The sequence below is a fragment of the Talaromyces amestolkiae genome, assembly GCF_001896365.1.
Source record: "Talaromyces amestolkiae strain CIB chromosome Unknown scaffold1.1, whole genome shotgun sequence".
In the NCBI taxonomy this organism is placed as follows: Eukaryota; Fungi; Ascomycota; class Eurotiomycetes; order Eurotiales; family Trichocomaceae; genus Talaromyces; species Talaromyces amestolkiae.
This window is the reverse complement of record NW_024468037.1, coordinates 14,537-37,991: the sequence shown is the minus strand read 5'-3', so window position 1 is coordinate 37,991 and position 23,455 is coordinate 14,537. Positions and strand designations below refer to the sequence as shown.

The window sequence follows — 23,455 nt, the reverse complement described above, 5'->3', positions numbered from 1 at the left end:
GCCCTTTCTCTGTGGTCAATTATGGGTTGGGTGTACTCGAACTTGGCTACTGACGTTGACGGTTAGAGGGTGATAAAATTGACAGGCAATTGGGAAGTATGCGGAGCGCCGGCTTGGCGCTGCGGAGCGGAGACTAAGTCATCCAACATGCATCATCAGATGTCAGTGCCGCCTGCTTTTCACATTTCAGTACTTCACAGCAATATGGCTGCAACTTTAAGGAGGACGTTTCGCTATCCGGGTGAGGATGATCGCCATGATGGTGAATCTAGGGAAGAGCTAGATGAACAAGGTCAGATTTCCCGGCCATTATTGTGCAACCCTAGCATAACAAATTTATATGTTGCCTTTAAGGAATTAGTGTGCTGATTTCAAGATAGAGCAGGAGGATATAATCAAAAATCTACAGCAAAGGAATGAAACGGACAACAGGTTCTATCAAGTACGAATTCGCCAAGTAACACGAGCTGCTAAACATGTTCTTACCATGGATGTTTCAACAGACAGTATTCGCGGTTGTGCCTCTCATTGCTATAATCGCCTATATCCCCGGATTATTTTCATCTTCAGCAACGGCCGGACAGAGAGTGATCCATGTCATATGCATACTGTCTCTTACAGCCACAGCATATATTATGCAAAGCAGTTCCTTTTCCGCATCAAAGGATAGTGTTCGACCTATCCTAGCGACAAGCGATCGAGATACATGGTCTTCGAAAGCTTTGAGTGGGGAAAACAGACAGTACCTCGTCCTTGTCAACTCCGTGTTGTGTGCTCTACTGGCTCTGGCATCGCGGTATACAGTTGACACGGTGTTGTGTCTTCTCCCGGGTGGTAAGCGTATCCCATGCAAGGAATCTAACCGTTATCAGACACTAAACAGAGCTACATGTGCAGCCTTCCTAGCCATCACATCTCTGGCTAGACGAGTCATCACTGAAGTTGATGTTGGCGAACTTGAGAAGCTCCGATACGAATACAAAGGAGCATAGGAAAGGTATCAATTTGGTAATGGCTGAAGATCGAGTTGCGTGTTCTGTAGTGACTAATGTATATGAATCATGGTCAGCATTAGGCAACAGAGTTGAAATATGAATGCGATCTGTCATTACGCTATTTAGAACAGTGTGGCAGTAGACTTGAACAACCATTATTGACATATGGGCCATTAAAGCGAGATGGTATCCTTTCTAGCTAGCTCAAAGTGACAGGAAGTAAAGGCCCCATACAACGAGATAACCAAATCTAAACACCGTCCGAGAGTTCCAAATCTGAATTCTCATAATAATTTGCGATTCTCACGGCCCTCCGTCGCTTGTCACCATTCTCAGGATGATGATCTGTCTCCAAAGTCTGCGGTGGGTTCCTGCCCTTACGCCATACCTTAAAATCGTCGTCTTTCTCACCACGACGCCGTTTCTTCCTCGAGTTTTCGGGGGTCGGCAAGGGTTCATCTTGGAATGGAAGAATATCGGATGTGATGATCGTGGCAGCATTGGGGCTCGGCTGATCCTTGTATGTTTGTGCTATAGCGTGCATGTGCTCTTGGCCCAATCTTAAGCGGACAACCAATTGACCTTTATTTTTCCGAGGACGTGATTTGCTCTGGACAACTGGTATGTGGTTTGCTGCACGTGGAAGAGCACCATTTTCACCGCCGATGGTCGTTTGTAATAGGCCTGGGTCTATACCATACGTTGCGTTGCCATCCGTGGTAACGTCCTGAGTGAGATCTACATGTAGCCTATTGCCAGAAGGCATCTCAAATCGAATTGCAGCAGCGTCACGGAGAATTTCCTCCTCACTCCTCGTCAAGCCATGCACGGCGCTTGACTGAGTTAATTGGTGTACTCTTGCAGCAAGCTCGGGCAGGTGGACTGAAGGATCATATATGTCAAAATTATGGGATGGCGCAGCGGGTGGTCCACCGAGGGCTGGATCAATCGGAACACCATCATGAAAGGTAGATTCTGTATTTGAGTACCCATTTTGCACAGGTTGTTCAACGAACAATGCATCATCGTCTTGAACTGCGAAAGCTTCCTGCATCTTCGCTTGCTCTGCTTCTGCTTGGTGTCTCTGTAACCGCCGGGTCGAGTCGGAGGTACCATCTCCGGCTTTCTTCAGCCAGCCAATATTTGAGTGGCTGAAATTGACAAGAGCTTCGACACTTCGTGGATCGGCTACTTTCCTCGTATCGTGGCCTAGTGTAAGACCCTTCGGTTCGTATGGCTGGGTAGTGAATTTCCGGCGACAGGCACCGCAACTACATATTTTCCGACACCTTGGGCATTCCCAGCGATACGTTTGCATCACCTCCTGAGGCTTGATCTCAAATGCCCTGAAAAGACTACCATAACAGTAGTGCAGCGAGCAAGTAAGACAGAATGCGAGCTTCCAAGTAGGCTCAAGAGCTTTGCATATGTGACACCTAGCTTGTTCCTTGGCTAGCTTGTCCCTGGGATGAACTTTCCTCTTCTTTACGCGCCGTTCATCACCACTACCTTGGTCATCCTCGTCATCTTGGCTATCGAGTCCTTCTCTTTCGTCGAATGTATGCTTTGTAATGTCAACCCATGGTCTTCTCATCAATTCCAACTGACAAACTTCGGCTAGTGTTCTGTGACCTAGATGCAAACGTTCGGTAGACAGAGATACGTATCTATCCTCTTTGGGATTCTGCATTTTGAGGTTCTGCATTCTGCTTATTTGCTTCCCCCAAGTTTCGTGCTTCCGAACCAGTTCCTGCCATGGAAATTGCTCGACCCATTGGAGGTTGGAGATGCAGCCACAGCTTCTACCCATCGCGTAACATTCCATGCAAACATCGTAACAATCATCTTCGCCATTTGCAAACTTCCCCACGCAATGTGTACATGTAAGAAACCGATTGAAGATATTGCATCGACAATAAGAACACGTAACGTTGCTATCATAGGGTAAAAATTCAACCTTGCTCTCTTCAGAAAACTCGTTCGAAAAGCTTTCAGAGAGCATGATGGCTGTAAACATCGCGTATAGTTTTTTAAAGTCTTTCTGTAGGTGGCGAACTTTAGTCGTCTTGGTGTTGAGCCTCTCGGCAGCAGCGAGAAGTCCCGAGTATTTTTCCAATGTGAAGTAGATGATTGACTTGTTTTTGTACTGCTCATCTCGACAAACAGTTCTTGCACGTGGGAGCGCCTCCTCGAGTGCCATTTCTAGTGTTTCAACGGTCGTACGATTCCACGCGACCTTCATTGTCCGAGTGCCTCGATTCCACACCTGGTGGGGCGCCAAAGGCGGAATGAGTATGAAATCGCCGGCTCTTTGTTCAACAACGTAGGTAGTAAATGGGGCTGCTTTCCAAGCACTTATTTGCGCAAAATGATCTTCCAAGTCGATGTCATGACCAAGGATGGAAGACCAATATTCGGAGACTAGATGGTGGTCCTTAGTCTCGGTCATGAACCAGATCGAAGAGCCAGGCTTTGTCCGTTTTCCATGCTCGAAGGTTCCTGTCGAGGTTTCCACCATGATATTATGTCCAAGAGTCGCGCACATTTCTTGATGGCAAGGGGTATATGTGCCTTCATGACCGATGTAACACATAAGATTTTCTGCCCGCATTGGGGTTGGAAGACTGCTCATTAGATCGCCAGCTTTTGCAAAGTCTTGTGACAAATAGGTCGGATCGAGCGTCGATTCGTTCATGTAGAACAAAAAAGGCGGTATGATATCCCTCAGCTTTTCATGCCAAACATCGGGACAATCGATATCCTTGAGATAGATCCGCTGGCGCGTTGGTTCAGTGAAATTTTGGGGGGTAATTTGCTCCGCCAACATAGGCATATTGCTGAGATAATGTCCGATGGAAAGAGGGATGTTGGTTTTTGCTGTGAGGTTTCTCGCAACCTCCGCTACAACATCCAGTTAATTTAAACGCCTTTATACGTATAGCATGAAAGTGTCAGGAAGAAGCTAGTACATACACTTCGAAGAAAGATTGTCTCTCAGCCATTGCTCTGCAAAAATCCACTTTTCGAATCTGGTATCGTAGCCCTCCACGACCAAGGGCTTCCCACCAGTTATCACATGCAAGCGGACAAGTTTCTCAAAGTTCTCTAAACCTTGCTCATAGATTGCATCGCAAGGTATTCTAACAACCCATTCAAAGTTTGGTGTCGATTCGACTAGCGCGGGCACATCGATGTTTGGAGGGATCGGCTCGAAAGCCGCCTGCGGTCGCTGGGCTGGCATGATGTCACTTTCGCCTGTTTCCTTTCAGAAACCAAGGCCGTTTAATTAATTAACATGTGGGCGCCTGTATTCATGCATGCGAGTCTCGCAGGTGGAATTTCGGGTCTGGGAGAAGCGACGAGCGCGAAGGAATGCTTGTCGCAATCTGAGTTGTTGGTGATAGATGCTCGAGTAGTGACAAGAGTCGCGCTAGGATGGCAAGCTGATAGAGGGTGGCGTGCCCCACTCGGGCACAATGAATGTCGCCAACCCTGATCCAAGATGTTGTGAGGAGGTTGTAAGAGCGAGCAATGGTCGAGGCTCACAGAAAAAGAGCGATGAATGTACATATACATAGTAAGAATCCTGTGGAGAGAGCTGGTCGCAGCTGGCCAATCACAATGCTCTGCGGAGAGGGACCCACCCATCGCGGAATAATTCAGTAGCTTCGTCGCCCATTCACCTTGAAGTTGTTGACATGTGTATTACTTATTACCCGTGACAATGAAGTCGTGTCCTTGACAAGCTGACTACAGTTTTCTTATACTCTCACAATTGAGTAAAGATTGATCGAAGAAGCCATTGGCCGCGACGTGAGGCTCCCAGCAAGCTACGATGCCCCTCCTGGCTAAGCACATGCCGATGAGGAGTCCTCTACACAATGCAGTGCGGACGCTACGGTTTCAATCGACACGATGTCCTACCAACTTTTACTATAAGATCAGATACTCTGCTGCAGTGGCCGCTCGCCTTCATTGCACATCAGATCATCGTCACCCGAGATTACCGAGCCTCGAAGCACCGACATCCTACGGGCCGAATACGGTTGCGAAAATCCAGACACGAGCTCTCCGTCAATCTTCATATAATAAATCATCAGTACAGTTAGCAGCGCCAGCATCTGCGCCAGCACTGTATTCTCCACCGCAGACCGGCCTCCTGTCCTACCTCCCCAAATCTTGGATACCGTACGCCGAACTCATACGTCTGGATAAACCTACCGGAACGTACTATCTCTTTTTCCCATGTCTTTTTTCGACGCTGCTTGCCGCTCCACTAGCTACGCCAATGGCATCACCCGCAGAAGTACTCGCATATTCAGGGCTTTTCTTCAGCGGTGCGTTAATCATGCGCGGGGCGGGTTGTACGATCAATGATCTTTGGGATAAGGATTTTGATCCCCACGTGACACGCACGCGCTTCCGACCTATTGCACGAGGTGCAGTGACTCCAGAAAAGGCCATCGTATTCACCGGAGTACAACTTTTAGCAGGCCTAGGAATACTCCTTCAATTTCCTCTGCAGTGCTTATACTACGGCGTTCCAAGCCTGTTATTTGTCGCAACATATCCACTGGCCAAAAGAGTTACAAACTACCCACAGGCAGTCCTTGGATTGACATTCTCCTGGGGTGCTGTCATGGGATTCCCAGCTCTCGGTGTGGATCTACTGAACAATACCGATGCTCTACTATCTGCCGCGGCTCTCTATAGTAGCTGTGTGGCCTGGACCGTGCTATATGACATGATATATGCGCATATGGACATCAAGGATGATGTAGCTGCCGGTATTAAATCTATAGCTCTCCGACATGAACACAATACCAAGACGGTCCTCTCGGGGTTGGCTGTCACTCAGGTATCACTACTTGCACTTGCCGGTTGGGCTGCTGGTGCCGGACCGTTATACTTCGCAGGCACTTGCGGGAGTGCTATTATGTCACTTGGTATTATGATTTGGAGAGTCCGTCTAAAGGATGTCAAGAATTGCTGGTGGTGGTTCAAGAATGGCTGTTGGATTACCGGTGGAGGTATAGCATTGGGTCTGGCCGGAGAGTACCTTGCCCAATATTCGGGGTACTATCAGAACGGGGACGATGCGAGGAAAGAGGTTGATGTGGTGCGCTCTTAGATCATCATAGACTCTAAGTGGAGCAACTGTAAGATACGAGCGTATGTACATAGAAAGGCTAGCATAGATGTATCAATAATACAACAAACATATATATACTCGGCACGCAATTGATGCCAAGCATCGACGTAGCTCTTCCGCGGACTGGCGGAGGCAAGAAAAGCTTCCCGTACTTGGCCTATCGCATCCAAGATTATTAATCCCACCCTTTCAAATTCGCAAAACAACAACTCACTCGAGCTTCTGATCTCGGAAGGCTTCTCATCTCAATCATATTCACAATGTTCTCGCGATTCGCTTTAAGAGTATGTACACAGGACTAGTGATCATTCTGACCATCGCTCGACTCACATGACTGACCTCTCATAGCAGCCATCTCGCGCCGTTACGGCAGCGACCAAAGCAGTCAGAGCCCCCAGTCCATGGTCTCTGGCATCCTCGAGTCCCGCCGCTATTCAATTTCGTCGTCTCCTATCCACCGAAACCAAAGCCGCCATCGACAAGGCCGTTGAATCGGCACCGGTCGTGCTGTTCATGAAAGGAACCCCCGAAACACCACAATGCGGTTTTTCGCGAGCAAGTATCCAGATTCTGGGATTGCAGGGAGTTGATCCCAAGAAGTTTACGGCGTTTAATGTTCTTGAGGATCCTGAACTTCGGCAAGGTATGCACGCAACCGCTTGTAGGCGGCTCGTGGGTCATCGACTGACGATTTATACTTGATACAGGAATCAAAGAGTACTCCGACTGGCCGACGATACCCCAGCTCTACGTCGACAAGGAATTTGTGGGAGGCTGCGATATCTTGATGTCTATGCACCAGAATGGTGAATTGGCAAAGCTGCTCGAGGAGAAGAATGTCCTCGTTGCGGCTGAAGAGTAATTGACATATCCATGTATAAAGCAAATATCATAATATTGTATAACAAAGTTTCTGGAACTCCAATCATTCGTACTCTTCATACATCATGGTTCAAGTCCAGACAATGGACCAAACAGTAGTCATTGAAGGAAGGTCAAACGCCAATATGCTATGCAAGCTAATTCTAAAACCTATCCCAGCAAACCACCTAGAACAACCCTGCTGACTCCTCCAATTTCGCTTTTGGCGCCACTTCTACTCGCATCTTCAAAGTCTCTGACGACACCCGCAACCATGACCTTGCGCAGCTTTGCATCCGTCTTAGTAAACAACTCGCCCAAGGCTGTGGTACATACAGCAGGCGAAGAAATCAGACTTGTAAGTCTATTATAACAGTCAATTAATACATCGCAAAGCGTCACGAATGTTTCGAAAAAGTCTGGATCAAATGGAAGTGATGGCGTCAAAAGATATGTGTATTCCTCTCCCGGAAGTAGATCAGAAGAATCGGTGTTGGGGAAAGATGTAACCGCCGATGCAGCAGTCGCCGAAGATGCAAGATTACCCGTCATCGCTTTGACGTCTGATGAGTCACTGAAATGCATGGGTAGACCGATTTCGTTGGCTGAGCTTGCTCGCCTGGCTTTATTGCCGGTGTATGTTGCCCTTTTGAACATTTGAGGCAGTCGTGCGCGCACCAGGTTTGATGAAAAGTTCCCATCTGGATTATGGACTTGTTGAAATGTTTCGAATTCGAGTAAGAGGGCATGGAGAGCACGGAGGTATTCCATAGGTGTTGAATGTGCGTCTAATATAGGTGGGAGGGAGAGGCCGAGGAGGAGGAAGTTGATTGCGCGACGAGAGAGCCTTTTGGGATCAAAGTAAGGCATTCGCATGAGGTCGTGTCGAGAGAAATGTACAGTGTTGAACCAATATACCCGTCCTTCGTGGCTATATTGGAAACGGAATTAGCCGTCTCGGACTGGACATTTTTACATTGGACGGATGGTAGAGTACTCACACTTTCCGTAGATAGCCCAGGGTAGAGACACGTTTGGCAGACATGTCATGAAGATGTTGATATATCGAGGACGCACTCTGCGGACCGAGACCAGGTCCCGCCCCCGCGGGTAAAGGAGGCATTCCACTCATTGTTCAATGACCTGTCCCATGTACTATGAACTAGAAAGAGAGAACGAGCGGTGGTCATGCAGCCATGTTGGGTCAGGAATTTGCAGCGTGCAGACAATTTCCAAGCTCAAACAGTAGCTATATCCTTCGATGGATTGCGACCAATATCCACTCCCAAGGTAGGCGATTCGCTAAGTCGTGCGGGGAAGTATAAGATGGTATTTGATGCTGAAATCGAATTTGGCAATGTGTACGGCAAATTGAGTAGTATCTATTGCAATAAGCTGGTGAGCGTAAGACTGTGTCACATCAAATGTACAAGCGTTGACGGCGTGCTCTTTGTTTGACCGGAGACTTCGCAGCGACAGGGGTAGCAGATTGATAAATTGACTCCTTAAATTCTTATCGCATTGCCGATTAAGTACGGGACCACGCTAGACCATTTCCAGCCACTGTGACCCCACGTCTCTTTTCCCTAAAAGGGGTACTAGCTCCAACTCTTTGCCAGGACATTATATCGTCAAGCTTTGCTTTGTACGATCATTGATACTTTAAATTGATCTCAGTTATTTATTGTCTCGAGTCACTGCGATCCAAGTATACAATATAGACTGATGTCTGATCCCGAGGTCCCTCTGCCCGGCCAATGGCCAGTCGATCCCCAAGAAGATGTTCCCATCTCAAAGGACCGCATATGGGTTGATGGATGCTTCGATTTCAGCCACCATGGTGCGTCCTTTCCTGAAGTGTCGGTGGACATGAGCTAATGCTCTAATGCATTGATCAGGCCATGCAGGTGCCATGTTGCAGGCGCGCAAATTGGGAAAAGAGCTCTACGTTGGCATTCACTCGGACGAAGCGATTCTCGAAAACAAAGGCCCGACTGTGATGACGTTGTCCGAACGGTTAGCCAATTAACCTGTCCACCGGAGATAAAAATGTACTCGTGCTGACTCTTCTTTGTTCCGTTGCAGTGTTGCCGCTGTCGAAGCATGCCGGTGGGCTACAAAATCTATTCCCCACGCTCCTTACGTCACAACGCTGCCCTGGATATCACATTACGGTTGTCAATATGTCGTCCACGGCGACGATATAACATCCGACAGTAACGGTGAGGACTGCTACCGCTTCGTCAAAGCAGCCGGTCGATTTCTAGTCGTGAAGCGAACACCTGGTATCTCCACAACTGATCTGGTCGGCCGAATGCTTCTATGTACCAAGAACCATTTCGTCAAATCCGTCAAGGATATCCTCGAGGGCAACGAAGGCTCAGATAATGCTGAGGACAGAAAGGCGCACGGTGCAGACCTCATGCAGAGACTGCGCGACTATGCGACAGACGAAAGCGGTCATCGACCTGGTCCCGAGGTATGGCTATGGAACGGCAGTGATACGGCCAAGATTAATCAGGTTGTCGAACAAGCCGGGAAATTTGAAGCGTTGATTAATGGTGTTGCGCCGAAACCGGGGCAGCGTATCGTGTACGTTGACGGAGGGTTCGATCTATTTTCCTCGGGACATATTGAATTTCTTCGACGAGTGTGGGATCTTGAAGAAGCCGAAGGTCGTAAGAGTGGTTGGTACGAAGAGAGTGCAAAGCAAAAGAGAATCGAGGAGCAAGGCACCGACTACGGCCCAGCATATATTATTGCAGGTATTCATGATGATTCGGTCATCAATCACTGGAAAGGCCTGAATTATCCTATTATGAATATATTCGAGCGAGGACTATGCGTTCTACAGTGCAAGGTACGTATTGCTAAATCTGCCGGTGCGACCATGACCGCTAATTACCGCAATTTAGTACATAAATACAATCATCTTTTCAACACCATTCACACCAACCGAATCATTCCTACAAGCAATGCCATGGGGTGTTCCTGACGTCGTCTACCATGGACCCACAACCTTCATCCCCTTAACATACGATCCTTATGTTGCCCCGAAACAAATGGGTATCTTCAAAGAGGTCGACAGCCATCCATTCCAGCATGTTAATGCTGGCGAGATTGTCGAGAGAATCCTCAAGAGCCGTAGTGCTTATGAGGAGAGGCAACGAGCAAAATTACAGAAGGGTGTTGTGGAGCAAGACGCCAGGGACAAAGAGTTAGCCTCGCAAGAAACCAACCCCGGACCGCAATAGTGAACTCTGGATTCCCGATAACGATTCGAAGAAGATATTCTCATCATCCTCTGCAAAATTGACTTTTACATAGACAGTCATCGATTTGCGAGCTAGAAATAATAGCTTTGTGAACATAAATTCACATTCTCATTCATTGACGCGGAGTCGAGAGGTCAGTAGTATGACATTCAGTAAACCATCAAAAAGCAGAGTAGGTGGCTTATTGGGCCAAGTCTCGCACAAAAACACAACGCTTTTATCTATTGTATGTACAGTAAGTATATGCTGGTCACAAAACTGGCTCATCAAGTGTATCAAACGCCGAATCAGTATCCCAATGCAAGTCTATAAAACAGATGCATGCAATCGCTCAGTCGAGTAAGGTATATCGAGAAAACAAATGAACGTGTCGTAAAATTCTATGGTAAAGCGCGGACAAATCGGTGAGTCGACTTAAGAAGTTTGCAGCTGCTTCTCGAGTTCTTTCTGTTCGCCAAACACGCGCCGACTCATTTCAAGGACGGCCTCGAACCCTTCGCGGCCTCGCTTGGCATTTTCCCTGAATCGTTCGACGCTAACTTCTTCCAACTTGTTCTTCATCTTCTGCCATCCTGTGCAGAGTGCGGTGATCTTGGCTTCTTGTCGAAAGTCGGTCTGCTTGTCTGGCAATGACTGAGACGGCTGGTAGGTGACTGTCTCTCGGACATTAAGAACGTTGGCCCATGTGAGATTGGTTGAGCACATGGTAACTTTTTTGGTGATCGGGTCGACGTATGAAACTTCATAAACATATGACACTTCGCTGCCTCCAAAGAGATTGAGGACCCATTTCGGCGCGGACTGATAACAGGTTATGAGACGCTCAGTGCGTAACTATAGCAAGCAGTTGTTAGCTTATCATTCTCGGACGGTAAACACGGTAGATGGGTAGTCATACAATGCCTGTTGATGGCTCGATGGCCCTCGAAAGGGTATCAACGGCCTTCACGTGCGTCGACTTGTCATTCCAAGGGCAGTACTTGCGCCAGTTTGCCGTGGAAACTTCACCCCACGAGTAGTCGAAAGTGCAGTCCGAAGAAAATACTTTCATCTTCTCTCTTTCGCTCTCTTTTCGCCTTCCCAAGAAGTACGATCGGCCGGATGAGTGTATTCAGATGCGATGATTCACACTTTCAATCGTGTTTCTTCAAGTGGATTTAGGTTGGTGAGTCACAATATTTTAGCAACGCTGACAACGGACTTTTATCGAATGAAGGTGTGATAATCACACTGACGTTGAAGCAAACATAAATATACTAAGCAACAAGGATGGCGAAATGTCGACGGTGACAGTGAATGTGGGTTGGAGATATGGAGGAATGATGTGAAAAATTATGGGTCTGGAAGGATGATTTAATGTGAAGTCCTGAACCGCTTCGGGGCAGCAGCGGGTCAGGGAAGGCACGAGCCAACCAGAATATTTTTTTGCAAAATTTGCCGCTCTTGCCTCATCGCCGTCGGCCCGTCTGATTCGCCGAGCCACGCCTGACTTCCCGAGAAGTCCCGCAGCGAGAGCGTTTTCCCGTATTTTCACTATCTTTACGCCTCTGGGACCGACGGGTGGCGGTATTTGCAGGGGACAAGGTTGGTGCTTCGGTATTTTTGCGTATTGCTAGTGTATGGCTTACCATCCACATCGATCTGATTCGATTCTGACATGTGAAAGCGACTTTTACATCATACGTACTCTGCTGGACAATCAACTAACTTAGTATCCAAGCATAACCTGAAGCACGTAACGATATACTCAGACTGATGACTTGCAATGCTCTCCTATTAAATGCAGAGCACGCCCTTATCGCAATGCATGACCCGGCATCCAAAACTGGCCTGGCCTGGCCGGGGCATGGGTGAGCGATTAAGGCTAGGAACGCGTCTGCGATGTCGCGATGACCAATCGCGCTCCCTTCCCCGTAAAATGGCTTGCTTCAGCTTGTGTTGACAGCTTGATATTCCACTCCCCTTTTTCCACCACCAGTCTCTCCTTTCAATAAAATATACAATCGCAAGCGCCTGAAAAAAGCCAACATAACAATATATTCAATTAATTCTTTACATATCAACATGCCCGTCGAACTAAGAAAGCGCAAAGCGGCTCCAAGCCAGCCGGAGCCTGCGCAGAAAAAGGCAGCCACAGCCAAAACAACCAAGAAGGCTGCTCCCAAGGCCGAAAAGGCCACTGAGGAAGTTAAGAGCAAGAGCACCGCTGCTAAACCCGCAGTCCCAAAAGTTGGCGATGTGATTTCCTTGGAAGGATTTGGCGGGGAGTTGCAGACTCAGGACGGCGCATCGACTACTTTGCAGACTTTGATCGCTTCGAGCAAAGCCGGCGTGGTTTTGTTTACATACCCGCGCGCGTCAACCCCAGGATGTGAGTTCTTCAGATCTACTTTCGTTGTCCGGATCATCTGTCTAGCAAATTGCTAACGACGTTTCTTCAGGCACCAAACAAGCCTGCATGTTCCGCGATGGATATGAAAATCTCACCTCGACTGGTCTCGCAATCTACGGTCTGTCCACCGACTCTCCCAAGGCCAACACAACTTTCAAGACCAAACAGAACTTACCATACCCGCTACTTTGCGATGTTAATGCCACTTTGATTGGTAGCTTGGGTTTGAAGAAGTCGCCAAAGGGCACAGTACGCGGTGTCTGCGTGATTGACAAGGCAGGMAAAGTTCTTCTCTTGGAGCCTGGTAGTCCAGCTGGAACCGTTGAGGCAGTTGAGAAAATTGTGCGCGAGAGCCCGATCAAGGATGGGGATAAGGAAGAATCTAAGAAGGAGGCTGAAGAAGCTGAAGAGGAAAAGGAATAGGCATTGTGATGAGGTGTGACTTGGATCAATCAAGACATCCTCAGTGCCAAATATGGGCGGCTGAGTCTTGTAATTTTATCAGTGGTAATTGTACGTAATAGGAAACACGAAATTGGTTCAACTTTTATCTTCCAGTAAGTGCTATTATTTTGGTTGAAGCTTGAGATTGATATCCTGTCGGTCCGGAAAAACGTTGTTCCTCCTGTACCGCAACCTTCGTTCCCGAATCGACTCCAAACACATACGACATCGAGACATAGACTCCATATTCAGCAGACTCGTAAGTGACCAACCCGCTCAAGAGTGCAAGTTAGCACACCAATTAGTCAGTCTACTAACACTCCCACACAGAACATGTCTCGAGAAGTGGCGAAAGCGGCTAAATCCGCGTCGAACGCCATCGCTATTCACAAGGTATCACCACCTTGGCAAACCTGAAATCTAGTCAACATACTGAGTATTCTCGCAGAAATACACCGTCCAGTCGACTGGTATCTGGGAAGTGATCCGACGCACACTGGCCGTGGACCCTACCCGATCGACTGGTGTCCCATTGAACCCTCAATTCCGTAACCCACCACCCGGTGCTCTACCACCTCAATCATACGACGACCCCGTCACTCTCCCCGCCGCCGACCTCGCAGACAACCCTTACTGGAAGCGCGATGTCCGCCGCAACTACCCTCAGCTCAGCGTTTTCAGCCAAGGTGACGTTGCCGGACTTTTGACCTTTGGAAACAAGCAGGCGCCTAAGGAAGATGTTCTCCAGCTTGGAGAGGCCGGTGAGAAGCAACTAGTTGCTGCCAAGCAGGAGGGAGAAGATAAGGGATTGGCAGCATACTTTGAGAAAGATAAGAGCAGTGTCAAAAGCATTTTGGGACCTGATGGTTTGCCACCTCTTCCCGCCAGACTCAACAACTCGGCCAAGTACGAATTGGGATCTGGTCAGGGATACCCAGAGAAGTATGCTTTTTCTGTCACTTACATCATTTCTATATTGGAAAGAGACTAACTTGATACTAGATACCCGTGCCGCACATTTGTTTAGTTTCTCGAAAGATGCGGGTTTCATTTGATAGCTGTCTGGGTGTTCCTTTAGTGTTTCTACGTCCTAGACTAGAATATGTATAGCACGAATCAACAAGTTCATTATTTTCTAAATGCTCATCAAAATCTGCTGCCGATGAATTCTTCGTATAACCACGGATCTTATAATCTTGAGATTGCGTACGTCAATGTCTTCTACGATACTTTACGGATGTTTACTTTGATTCATTACTTTACGAACGGCTACACGCCGTGTTCGCTCATCCTTATCATCATCGAAGCTCAGTTGCTAGATTCTCAAATTATAATACATTCGGATTACGGATCGTCATATGGAGAGCCATGCCGGAAATTCAACACGGATCATTTAACAAATAACACATGCTGAAAACCTAGATCCCTTAGTCGAAAGGGTTGGTGCGAGTTCCCCACCATGTCAAGAACAAACTGAGACCGACAGTCTCGAATACCCTGCTGACAGCGCCAATGGCGACGGTATCTACGGGGCGCTTTTCGGTGATAATTGCAGAGATGAGCTGGTAGCAGTTAGCATGATTGCCGATGCACTCCGAACTTTGTGCGTGTTGGGAAAACTTACGCCAGGAGCAGAGCTAGCAAAGAAGATCAACGATCCGAGGTAGGCAGCTCCCTTGTATGTCAAGGTACCGGTAGCATTAATCAGGGCAGCAACACCATAAGTCTGGAGCGCGCTTCCGACGAGAGAGCTGCCCCAGGCAGCGACAGCACCGCTGGTCTCCTTGGACTTGAGGAATTCTTCCTTTGTGTTGGCGGCTTGGGCGCGGTGGTAGGCGTCTCCGAAGACAGGGGCAAGGATGCCGAGAGAGGCAGTGTGAGTGAAGACTGTGCCGAGGGCGATCGCCGAAGGCTTGACGGGAGGGAGATCTGGTTCTGTTAGTTTTCTTGTCATGTCTCGTCTCGTGACGACCAGAACGTACAATGTAGAGTAGCCATTATGTGGGTGTTGTTGTGAAATGGAGTGATGTAGCGCGAAGTAGAGTCTTTCTGTATGTATGTTGCAGAAAGGAGCAATGTCGAGGCCGTCACATGGCTTATATTCTGCTGGCAAGGAATGATGACGTCTTGATGACAGGCTGTGATGGCCCGCCTCAGCCTGAGGTCATGACTGGCCGGTACCCCATAGGAACCTGGGAAGCCCGCGTACTTGCTAGGCGATCGATGTACAGAGCAAGTATTGCGGCCAGACTCAGCAAGGAATGGAAGATGACGTCAATCATCGACGGAAACAGAGCAAGCAGAGATCACTTTGGAGAGGCTTGCACGGAACAATATTAGCGTGTGGAGGGGGGAAAGTACTAATACGTACTACATAGACTACTACTAGACTGATTTGAATCAGGGAATGAATAGTGTGGCTTGATTGCGCGACGTGGGKGGATGTGTACGTTGTCTGACACTGGCAAGCGGAACGAGAAGCCATTCAAACCCGGTTTGATCGATCTAGAGCAATTCTAACGCTGCGTAATTACGGTGTAACGTCGATCAGAATTACATTCAATATACTTGGATTGCCAGGTCCTGTCCAATTATTGACCATAATTACTAGCGTATTTCTGTATCGACTAATACATGCGGGGTCTCAATAACCGTCCGCCAGGGCAGGGCTTTTTTTTAAACCCCACGGCGTAAAGTCCTCAACAACGACAGGCAAGTAAACCGATCTGGCCCGAGGCAATCTATGATGGAGGGATCCAACTTGGCAAGCCTAGCGCAGCAACGAATCCCGAATACGATGGACGATGCACAAATAACACATACGTACTCTTCCTCCACCGAATCCGGTTCCCCTGCAGACGACTCCGACAACTCGCAATTACTCATTGGCGAATCGTTGATCCCCGTACGAGAAAGGAAACATGCAGGCACCACCGTCGTCACTATCGATGGATTGTTGAAGGAGCCGCTGCGACTCAAGGAAGACTTGAAGCAAGGATGTGGTGGACAACTCTGGCCTGCAGGGTTGTTGCTGTCGAGATACATGCTGGAGGAACATGCCACCGATCTCGTTGGTAAGACTATGTTTGTGCACCCTCCTTCCGACGCAGAGGCAGATTCTATCATGCGCTCTGGGGCATACATACTGAACTCGTTTGGATGACTGACCGACGACTCAACAATAGAGTGGAGTTAGGAGCAGGTGGTGGTTTGGTCGGCTTAGCTGTCGCACGAGGCTGCCAAACCGATAAACCGATATACATCACCGACCAAGAACCTATGATGCAGTTAATGCAAGACAATATCTCACTGAATGACCTCTCGACAAAGGTGAAACCCGCTCTGTTAGACTGGGGCACACCATCCCCAGCAGAGATACCAGAACACCCTGAGATTGTACTCGCCGCAGACTGCGTGTACTTCGAGCCTGCCTTTCCTTTGCTGATATCTACGCTACAGGGACTCTTGGGGTCAGACACGATATGCTATTTCTGTTTCAAACGGAGGCGACGCGCCGATCTGCGTTGTATCAAGATGATCAAAAAATTGTTCAACGTGACCGAGATCAACCGTTTCTCGACGTGTGAAGGATACAACAGAGAGAATCTCTTTTTGTACAAGATCCAGTCCCGTCAAAAGAGCAAAGAATAAGCTCAGGTCTAAGAAACAAACAGAATCAAGTGAAAAAAAAAATTGTAAATCAAAGACACTGAGAAATTTTTATTTTCATCTCACAATACAACTATAATTTTAAGCTATCACTTTGAGCCGCTGTGGCAGTGCCAGACTTGCGACGCTCATTGAGAGACTGCAGCTCACCCCCTTGTCCAACCATCTGCACGCCACCCTTCTTGAGATCAGACAGAATCTGTTGCCCTTCATCCGTCTTCTTCTGTTTACCGGGTTGTTGCGATGTTGCCTTGAATTTCTTCTTCTCATTTCGCCTTCTCCTGGACTTTTCTTCGCGGCTCATTTCATCCTTGGCCACAGATACACCATTCTTCAAGACAACTTCTCCTCCAAGACCGGCGCCATCCTTGGGATGATATACTTCCTGAGGAGCCAAAGTTCCTTGTTCTCCCACAACTGCACTGCCACCAGGTCGGGCGTCTTCCATCATCACTGTAGCGACATCTGTAATGACATTGATATTGGGCTGAGGCACACTAGGCTTGTAGTGCCAGTTTGACAATGCGTCAAGCTGAGAGCTGGTGCTTTTCCATAGCTGTGTGATCTCGGCATGTTCTTTCTTGAGTTTCTCGTTCTTCTGGTCCACATATGAGGGGTCTGTTGCTCGTAGATGGTCGTTCTCGTATATCTCAGCAAGACTCTGTTGAGGCTTGGTTTGGTCTACTTCAACACGTCCTCGACTAATATCATGCTGTCGAACAGAGTCGGGTAAGCGTCGAACGACCTCGTCAAATTCCTTGGCAATGATCCTCCGCTTGATGAGTTGTTCCATCTCTTCCGAAGTCTCACTGGTAACCACGGGCACCGGTTTGCCGATACGTTCGAATTCGAGGTCCTCCTCAATCAGTGAATTGAGTGGCCGCTGCGGTGCCCTAGCTTCACCAGCGAGCATCCACTCCTTTTTCGCGACATTAGCCATTTCTAGTCGACGGATCTCATCCGCTATTTTGGCTTTCTGCTTTTCATGTGTTGAGCGTCCTCCCTCGGCCTCTCCTGCATCCATATCCACGTCAGAGTCTGCTTGATCCGAGATATCCTCAAACAGATCCCGGCGAACATCTGAAATAGCACGTTCGATATCGTCATCAGTGGGTGCTGCTGTGGGCTGTGTCTTTGGGAGTGGTCTGGCCTTCTTTTTGGAGGCTTTGCGAGGGGGTGGAGCGAAGAAGTCGTCGTATTTGATGTCGTTGGTGTCTAACCAGTCCGCACCCATTTCGTTCTCTTCTAGTTCCTCATCGCTATCGCCATCCCCGAAATCTCCATCGCCAAAGGTCGGGCCTGCATCACTATCCTCACTATCTTCAATCTCATCTTTGTCCGCAGAGGATTTAGACAGTCGGGCGGTTGATGTTGTTGCTGAGGTTGGGTCGGCGTGCCAATCGACTTCCTCTTCGTCGCTGGGTTCGTCTTGATCGCCCCTTGTATCCATCCTCTCGAAATATTCACTTTGTTTATTGAAGTCGTCGATAGAAAAGAACCCGTCATTTAAGCCGAACTTGTCTTCGACATATGTCTCCGAGGTGGCATCTTCCGAAACTGTAGATCTTTCTTCAATATCCGCATCTGATTCATCCTCGTCGGATACCTCTTCGACATCCTCCTCCATGTCATCTTCCACGTCCTCTGAATCAAGATTGGAGTCCTCGGCGCCAAGTTGTGAATCTAGTTCCGATCGGCTGATATCGTCTTCGAGCGCGCTATCATCTTGGTCGGATGCGATGGACTGCGGTGAATGAAGCCTTCCCTTGCCGACACTCTTCTGCAAAGATTTTTCGGTTTCTTCTATGTCGTTGCTCAGTTGATCGTTTGTCTCATCTAAGATTCTCACAACCTGTTCCCACACCTGCCCAACGGAGAAGCCATCGAGATAAAGCTTTTGTACGCGGAACCGGTTTTTGCTAGAATTCTTCTTGACCCTTTGACCGTTGTTCTGAGATTTGTGCCATCGGTCCTGTAGAGTTGTCAAACTGGATGCGAGCGGGTCGAGGAAATTCTTCGTCGCGAGTCGTGAAGCAGTATGCAATTCATTGGAGGGAACCAGGAAGCCATGCGGCGAGCCTGAAATCGCATTGCATAGCGAGGAAGCATCCATGGCTACTTACTAGCAACAAAGTGCGCAAGTAATCTCTGCTTTATAAGCAGTCTATTTGAACTTTGACTGCTTCGTGAAACACAGTAGAGTTCACAAATTAGCAGTCGTCGAAAATATCGTCGAGGTATAACTCGCAGATAAAAAAAGTGTTTAGTACCTACCAATACTAGTAGTATCAGTACGGTAATGCGTAATTTTCCGCCCCACCCAGCACTTCCCGCTGGTGTCTTGGGAGCCACGCTGTGGCGGTGCATCATATGGAAGCCTCATCGCTGAGGCTCACCACAGAGCGACATTGAGAACCTTTTTGTCACGTATATGTCTCAAAGCAGCTGGCTGGGAGGGCCTGCCGCTCACTCTCCAGGGGATTGTGATGAAGGCAAACGGTGCTGTCATTGTGTCAGCGGATTACGAGTATGCATTGCAATGTCATCGGTCGTCAATGCCAAGTGCACACGCGAGCGTAGACTCTCAAAGCACCATCGCATCGCATCAAGGTGGGTGAAAGCTGTAAGGATTCCCAGATTCTGGCCATTCTATGAGCAATCAACTGATATGGCTGGKGGCTTCTCGGCCCGGCGCTTGACGTTTACTGTTCGGCCCAAGAAACGTCACTGTGACGAAGGGTTGCCAGCATGTTATATATCCAACACGTAGAAGAATTTACAATCATGTTGCTACTCACCTTGTTCTAGCATCAGATTTCATTTCTTGCTGCTTCTTTCCGATAGACAGATATTTTGCACATACAATCGCCAATATGACTGACAAATCCCAATTCGAACCTGGTATGATCCATCCTCCACAAGAACCGGGATGCCAAGCTCATACTAAACTGCGTGAATGAAAGGGCATCAAATTCCTGTGCACCACCAGGATCAGCCAGGCTGGCAGCACAAGATTCCCGACCCTAAGCCAATCTCGGACATGCTCCCAACAGACGAAGGCGGGTATCAATTATACAAGGCTGCCGGGAAACTGAAGGGCAAACGTGCCGTAATCACAGGCGGAGACTCAGGCATTGGCAGAGCCATTGCCGTCCTCTACGCAATGGAAGGAGCCTCGAGCCTCATAGTCTATCTCGATTCCGAAGAGAAAGATGCACAGGATACAAAACAACATGTTGAGAAATATGGTGCCAAATGTTTCCTCTTCCCTACGGATCTTCGCAAGAAAGAGAATTGCAAGGCAGTCATTGATAAGGCGGTTGAGCAGCTTGGTGGTATAGATATTTTGGTCAACAATGCAGCTTTCCAGAATATGCTCCCAGACATCAAGGATCTTTCAGAGTACGTATAATTCCCATCCAAGACTTGGTATGGGATCTTAATACTAATTCCTCTTCAGAGAGCAATGGTTGAAAACTTTCGATACCAACATTCATCCTTACTTTTATCTGGCCAAATATGCATTGCCGCATCTCAAACGCGGTTCAACCATTATCAATTGTTCTTCTGTGAACCCTTATATTGGAAGAGGAGACTTGCTTGACTATACCTCTTCCAAGGGTGCCATTGTAGCCTTCACCAGAGCATTGTCCAACCAGCAAATCAGCAAAGGAATTCGAGTCAACGCCGTCTGTCCCGGACCGAGTATGCATGGCCCATTCCTTGCCTAGTTATTAATGATGGACATATTGCTAACATGCTGGATAGTTTGGACGCCTTTGATCCCATCAACAATGACAACGGAAGCAATGGAACAGTTCAGCGGTGTCCCTATGGGTCGTCCAGGGCAGCCCAGCGAGGTGGCCACCTGCTTCGTGTTCCTGGCAAGTGCTGATAGCAGTTATATGTCTGGACAGTCCTTGCACCCCAATGGAGGTGTGGTTGTTGGTAGCTAGATCACCCAAAAATACCTAGAAATACAATAATATGCTTGACAGACTCATTTGATATCGATCACATGTGGACAGATAGAACTGCAAACAGATTTAAATACAAGCGCAGTTAACTTCAAGTAGAAGGTATTGATATTCAACAGAAACACCAAAGTAATATTGTCGTCTGTGGAAAGTAAATGATGAACGTAAAGTACAGCTCAGGTCTCCGATTTTTTTCGAGGAAAAAAGCATCTATCAGACTATATTTAAAACACAAATTCGATACAAAGAAAAGACCAGTCTATCGTCGGTACCACATGCGTGTGATTTTGGTGTGACGCATCTTCTTCTGGAGTTGGAAAATGCCGTACATAAGAGCTTCGGAGGTTGGAGGGCCTTGAGACATCAGTTAGCATCAAAAACTCCACGGTGTTCGTAGAAAATCAACTTACATCCAGGGACGTAAATATCGACGGGGACGATTCTGTCGCAGCCACGAACGACAGAGTAACTGTAATGATAGTATCCACCACCGTTGGCGCAACTTCCCATACTGATAACCCAACGAGGATCGGGCATCTGATCGTAAACCTGTCGCAGAGCGGGGGCCATCTTGTTTGTCAAAGTACCGGCAACAATCATAACGTCGGACTGTCGGGGGGAAGCTCGAAAGATGATTCCGAGACGATCTTGATCATAACGAGGGGTAGACAAGTGCATCATCTCAACAGCGCAGCAAGCCAAACCGAAAGTCATGGGCCACAGTGAGCTTTGGCGAGCCCAATTAGCAATCTGATCGAGCGTAGTCCTTTTCCATCAGTGTCAGCAACCTTCCAATTTCTTCAGTCCTCGTTCTAGTGTCGCTGTGCTAGCACTTACAATGCATATTGCATTGCGCCTTCCTTTTTTTCCTGGCTGGGCAAAGGAACCTCGCGGCGAACCTTTCCCGACGCTGTCAATGATGACGAGGACTCCGTTTGTCGTTCAATGGCAGTCGCCGGCATCGCTGCTGAGCGCGAAATCCATGCTCGCTGTTCTAGTTGCTTGGTAATGCCGATTGAGTGGAGGGATGCTGCTGCGAGTGAGCAAGATATGGCCTATGAAGGAGTGGCAAGACGAGGAAACTCACGGCGGATACGCCCAACCCGAGCCAGAGGGTTCATCTTCGAAGGTCTGAAGAATTTCAATTGTTGAATTGCCTCCAGAAAAACTTTGAAGGAAGACGACACACGTCCTGTGTTTCGAAAACGTCCGAGACGAGTTACTGGGTAGGTCGGAATACGATATCTCGGAGTTGAGAGGTTGAAGAACTAACTGCAGCGTGTGGCGGCATCGCTCGGGCGGAGTGTAACTCTTGAGTCGTATTACTACTGTATTTTATACGGCATCTCCTCGTAGTTCAGACCCCTCGGGTATTGTAATTACATAACCTATATTTCCCCAGTCTCCATCTATGTCAATACACTACTCGTCAGCGAGCACGATCAGACACCACACATAACAATGGCCCAGCCCTCTATCGCCTGTATCGCTTTCGTAGCGAAGGATGTAAGAGAGAAGCGAATCAACAAGGAGAAAATCAATGTTTCACGCGACTGACTTCTCCGTCTACAGGATCATCCTCTCCATGTGACAGTATTCCCACCCTTTCGCGAGTCTCGCCTGAGATTCCTAATCCTCATAAATTCGTGTCTGGACATCCTCGACCTACGCACGCGAAATACCTTTATAGATCAGGATTTAGGCCTACTACAGGCTCTTGACGAGCGACTGGCGGTCTACGGATGGCTGACCAACACTGGGGTCAAGATCTTGGTCATTGTCGATCTCGCAGGTCGACATATCGACGGTACTGGTCAGAAGAAGAATATCACACCCGTGACAGGAATGAAGCATTCAGATTTGAAACCTGTATGTGCTCAAGGATACGCAATCTGCATTTGTTCCTAATATGTGTGTGATAACAGGCCTTCAGAGCGCTCCAAACCGCATATATTGGGCTACTCCAGAATCCATTCTACAATCCGGATGATCAGAACGAGAGCTCTCGAATCGAAACAACGAGTGATACACCGATGGGCATAAACGACAAAAAATTCGTCACCGAGGTCAAACGAATTGGTGATATGTGGTCTCCTAGTCTTACGATCATTTGAATCGCGTTTCGATCTATGACCAAGAAAGATATTTGAAGACTTCGAGGCTTATCTACCATCGTTCGGGTCGCTGGCAGACTAGCTTCGTTACACGAATAAGAGCAGTACATCGTCCATCGTGGTCTGACCTAGGCTGCACGGTGGAAACCCTTTACACCAGAGGCGAGCCGGTGAAGTCCAATTCGAGATTGTGCGCTTCAGCAGCATGGACTCTTACTTCGATCCCCCTCTCAACTTCGAGTATTGAAGCAAGTGGCAAGCGAGATGAGATAAGGATGATGGATAGAATAATTATACTGATGCAGCTAACACATTTTGATATCATGCAGAATACCACATTACCATGAACATATTCTCACAAGACATGTGTATGGATACGGGCTATCTTTGACTTATCAATGTCAACACAAATGATACGATGTATATATCAAGACCAACTATATCGAAATAAGGAACTTTCCTCTCCTTGAAATGTGATCAAAACCTCAAGGAGCCTCGCTTTCAGATCTTTCGAGTGATTTCAAAGTATCTACCACATCTCTGGGATCACATATGGCCCAGACGCCTCCTCCTTTA

The 23,455-nt window shown here is 48.0% G+C and overlaps 14 protein-coding genes across 14 annotated transcripts; 8 read left to right on the top strand and 6 right to left on the bottom strand.

Moving 5' to 3' along the window:
• Positions 1-1,245: 1,245 nt before the first annotated feature.
• On the bottom strand, positions 1,246-4,236 carry BHQ10_000017 (uncharacterized protein; the record flags this gene model as incomplete). The annotated part of the gene is made up of 2 exons (XM_040873764.1): positions 1,246-3,896; positions 3,969-4,236. 2 exons carry the CDS (start codon positions 4,234-4,236, stop codon positions 1,246-1,248), a joined length of 2,919 nt encoding a protein of 972 aa, XP_040728522.1.
• A 594-nt stretch (positions 4,237-4,830) lies between these two features.
• On the top strand, positions 4,831-6,126 carry BHQ10_000016 (uncharacterized protein; the record flags this gene model as incomplete). Its single annotated transcript, XM_040873653.1, has 1 exon — positions 4,831-6,126. One exon carries the CDS (start codon positions 4,831-4,833, stop codon positions 6,124-6,126), a length of 1,296 nt encoding a protein of 431 aa, XP_040728521.1.
• Positions 6,127-6,407: 281 nt separating this feature from the next.
• BHQ10_000015 (uncharacterized protein) lies at positions 6,408-7,009 on the top strand (the record flags this gene model as incomplete). Its single annotated transcript, XM_040873542.1, has 3 exons — positions 6,408-6,431; positions 6,496-6,790; positions 6,855-7,009. 3 exons carry the CDS (start codon positions 6,408-6,410, stop codon positions 7,007-7,009), a joined length of 474 nt encoding a protein of 157 aa, XP_040728520.1.
• Positions 7,010-7,179: 170 nt separating this feature from the next.
• Positions 7,180-7,884, bottom strand: BHQ10_000014 (uncharacterized protein; the record flags this gene model as incomplete). Its single annotated transcript, XM_040873431.1, has 1 exon — positions 7,180-7,884. One exon carries the CDS (start codon positions 7,882-7,884, stop codon positions 7,180-7,182), a length of 705 nt encoding a protein of 234 aa, XP_040728519.1.
• An 849-nt stretch (positions 7,885-8,733) lies between these two features.
• On the top strand, positions 8,734-10,262 carry BHQ10_000013 (uncharacterized protein; the record flags this gene model as incomplete). Its single annotated transcript, XM_040873320.1, has 4 exons — positions 8,734-8,848; positions 8,907-9,024; positions 9,094-9,868; positions 9,924-10,262. 4 exons carry the CDS (start codon positions 8,734-8,736, stop codon positions 10,260-10,262), a joined length of 1,347 nt encoding a protein of 448 aa, XP_040728518.1.
• A 435-nt stretch (positions 10,263-10,697) lies between these two features.
• On the bottom strand, positions 10,698-11,334 carry BHQ10_000012 (uncharacterized protein; the record flags this gene model as incomplete). Its single annotated transcript, XM_040873209.1, has 2 exons — positions 10,698-11,117; positions 11,182-11,334. 2 exons carry the CDS (start codon positions 11,332-11,334, stop codon positions 10,698-10,700), a joined length of 573 nt encoding a protein of 190 aa, XP_040728517.1.
• Positions 11,335-12,347: 1,013 nt separating this feature from the next.
• BHQ10_000011 (uncharacterized protein) lies at positions 12,348-13,098 on the top strand (the record flags this gene model as incomplete). The annotated part of the gene is made up of 2 exons (XM_040873098.1): positions 12,348-12,654; positions 12,725-13,098. The coding sequence occupies 2 exons, from the start codon at positions 12,348-12,350 to the stop codon at positions 13,096-13,098; spliced, it is 681 nt and encodes a 226-aa protein (XP_040728516.1).
• A 354-nt stretch (positions 13,099-13,452) lies between these two features.
• On the top strand, positions 13,453-14,146 carry BHQ10_000010 (uncharacterized protein; the record flags this gene model as incomplete). The annotated part of the gene is made up of 3 exons (XM_040872580.1): positions 13,453-13,512; positions 13,568-14,061; positions 14,122-14,146. 3 exons carry the CDS (start codon positions 13,453-13,455, stop codon positions 14,144-14,146), a joined length of 579 nt encoding a protein of 192 aa, XP_040728515.1.
• A 400-nt stretch (positions 14,147-14,546) lies between these two features.
• On the bottom strand, positions 14,547-15,117 carry BHQ10_000009 (uncharacterized protein; the record flags this gene model as incomplete). The annotated part of the gene is made up of 3 exons (XM_040881866.1): positions 14,547-14,681; positions 14,744-15,048; positions 15,102-15,117. The coding sequence occupies 3 exons, from the start codon at positions 15,115-15,117 to the stop codon at positions 14,547-14,549; spliced, it is 456 nt and encodes a 151-aa protein (XP_040728514.1).
• Positions 15,118-15,916: 799 nt separating this feature from the next.
• On the top strand, positions 15,917-16,770 carry BHQ10_000008 (uncharacterized protein; the record flags this gene model as incomplete). The annotated part of the gene is made up of 2 exons (XM_040880756.1): positions 15,917-16,203; positions 16,305-16,770. 2 exons carry the CDS (start codon positions 15,917-15,919, stop codon positions 16,768-16,770), a joined length of 753 nt encoding a protein of 250 aa, XP_040728513.1.
• Positions 16,771-16,861: 91 nt separating this feature from the next.
• Positions 16,862-18,901, bottom strand: BHQ10_000007 (uncharacterized protein; the record flags this gene model as incomplete). The annotated part of the gene is made up of 1 exon (XM_040879646.1): positions 16,862-18,901. The coding sequence occupies one exon, from the start codon at positions 18,899-18,901 to the stop codon at positions 16,862-16,864; it is 2,040 nt and encodes a 679-aa protein (XP_040728512.1).
• Positions 18,902-19,661: 760 nt separating this feature from the next.
• BHQ10_000006 (uncharacterized protein) lies at positions 19,662-20,744 on the top strand (the record flags this gene model as incomplete). Its single annotated transcript, XM_040878536.1, has 4 exons — positions 19,662-19,689; positions 19,752-20,190; positions 20,249-20,493; positions 20,557-20,744. The coding sequence occupies 4 exons, from the start codon at positions 19,662-19,664 to the stop codon at positions 20,742-20,744; spliced, it is 900 nt and encodes a 299-aa protein (XP_040728511.1).
• A 280-nt stretch (positions 20,745-21,024) lies between these two features.
• BHQ10_000005 (uncharacterized protein) lies at positions 21,025-21,886 on the bottom strand (the record flags this gene model as incomplete). Its single annotated transcript, XM_040877426.1, has 4 exons — positions 21,025-21,119; positions 21,176-21,531; positions 21,603-21,798; positions 21,853-21,886. 4 exons carry the CDS (start codon positions 21,884-21,886, stop codon positions 21,025-21,027), a joined length of 681 nt encoding a protein of 226 aa, XP_040728510.1.
• A 340-nt stretch (positions 21,887-22,226) lies between these two features.
• On the top strand, positions 22,227-22,879 carry BHQ10_000004 (uncharacterized protein; the record flags this gene model as incomplete). The annotated part of the gene is made up of 3 exons (XM_040876317.1): positions 22,227-22,271; positions 22,338-22,634; positions 22,691-22,879. The coding sequence occupies 3 exons, from the start codon at positions 22,227-22,229 to the stop codon at positions 22,877-22,879; spliced, it is 531 nt and encodes a 176-aa protein (XP_040728509.1).
• Positions 22,880-23,455: the final 576 nt, after the last annotated feature.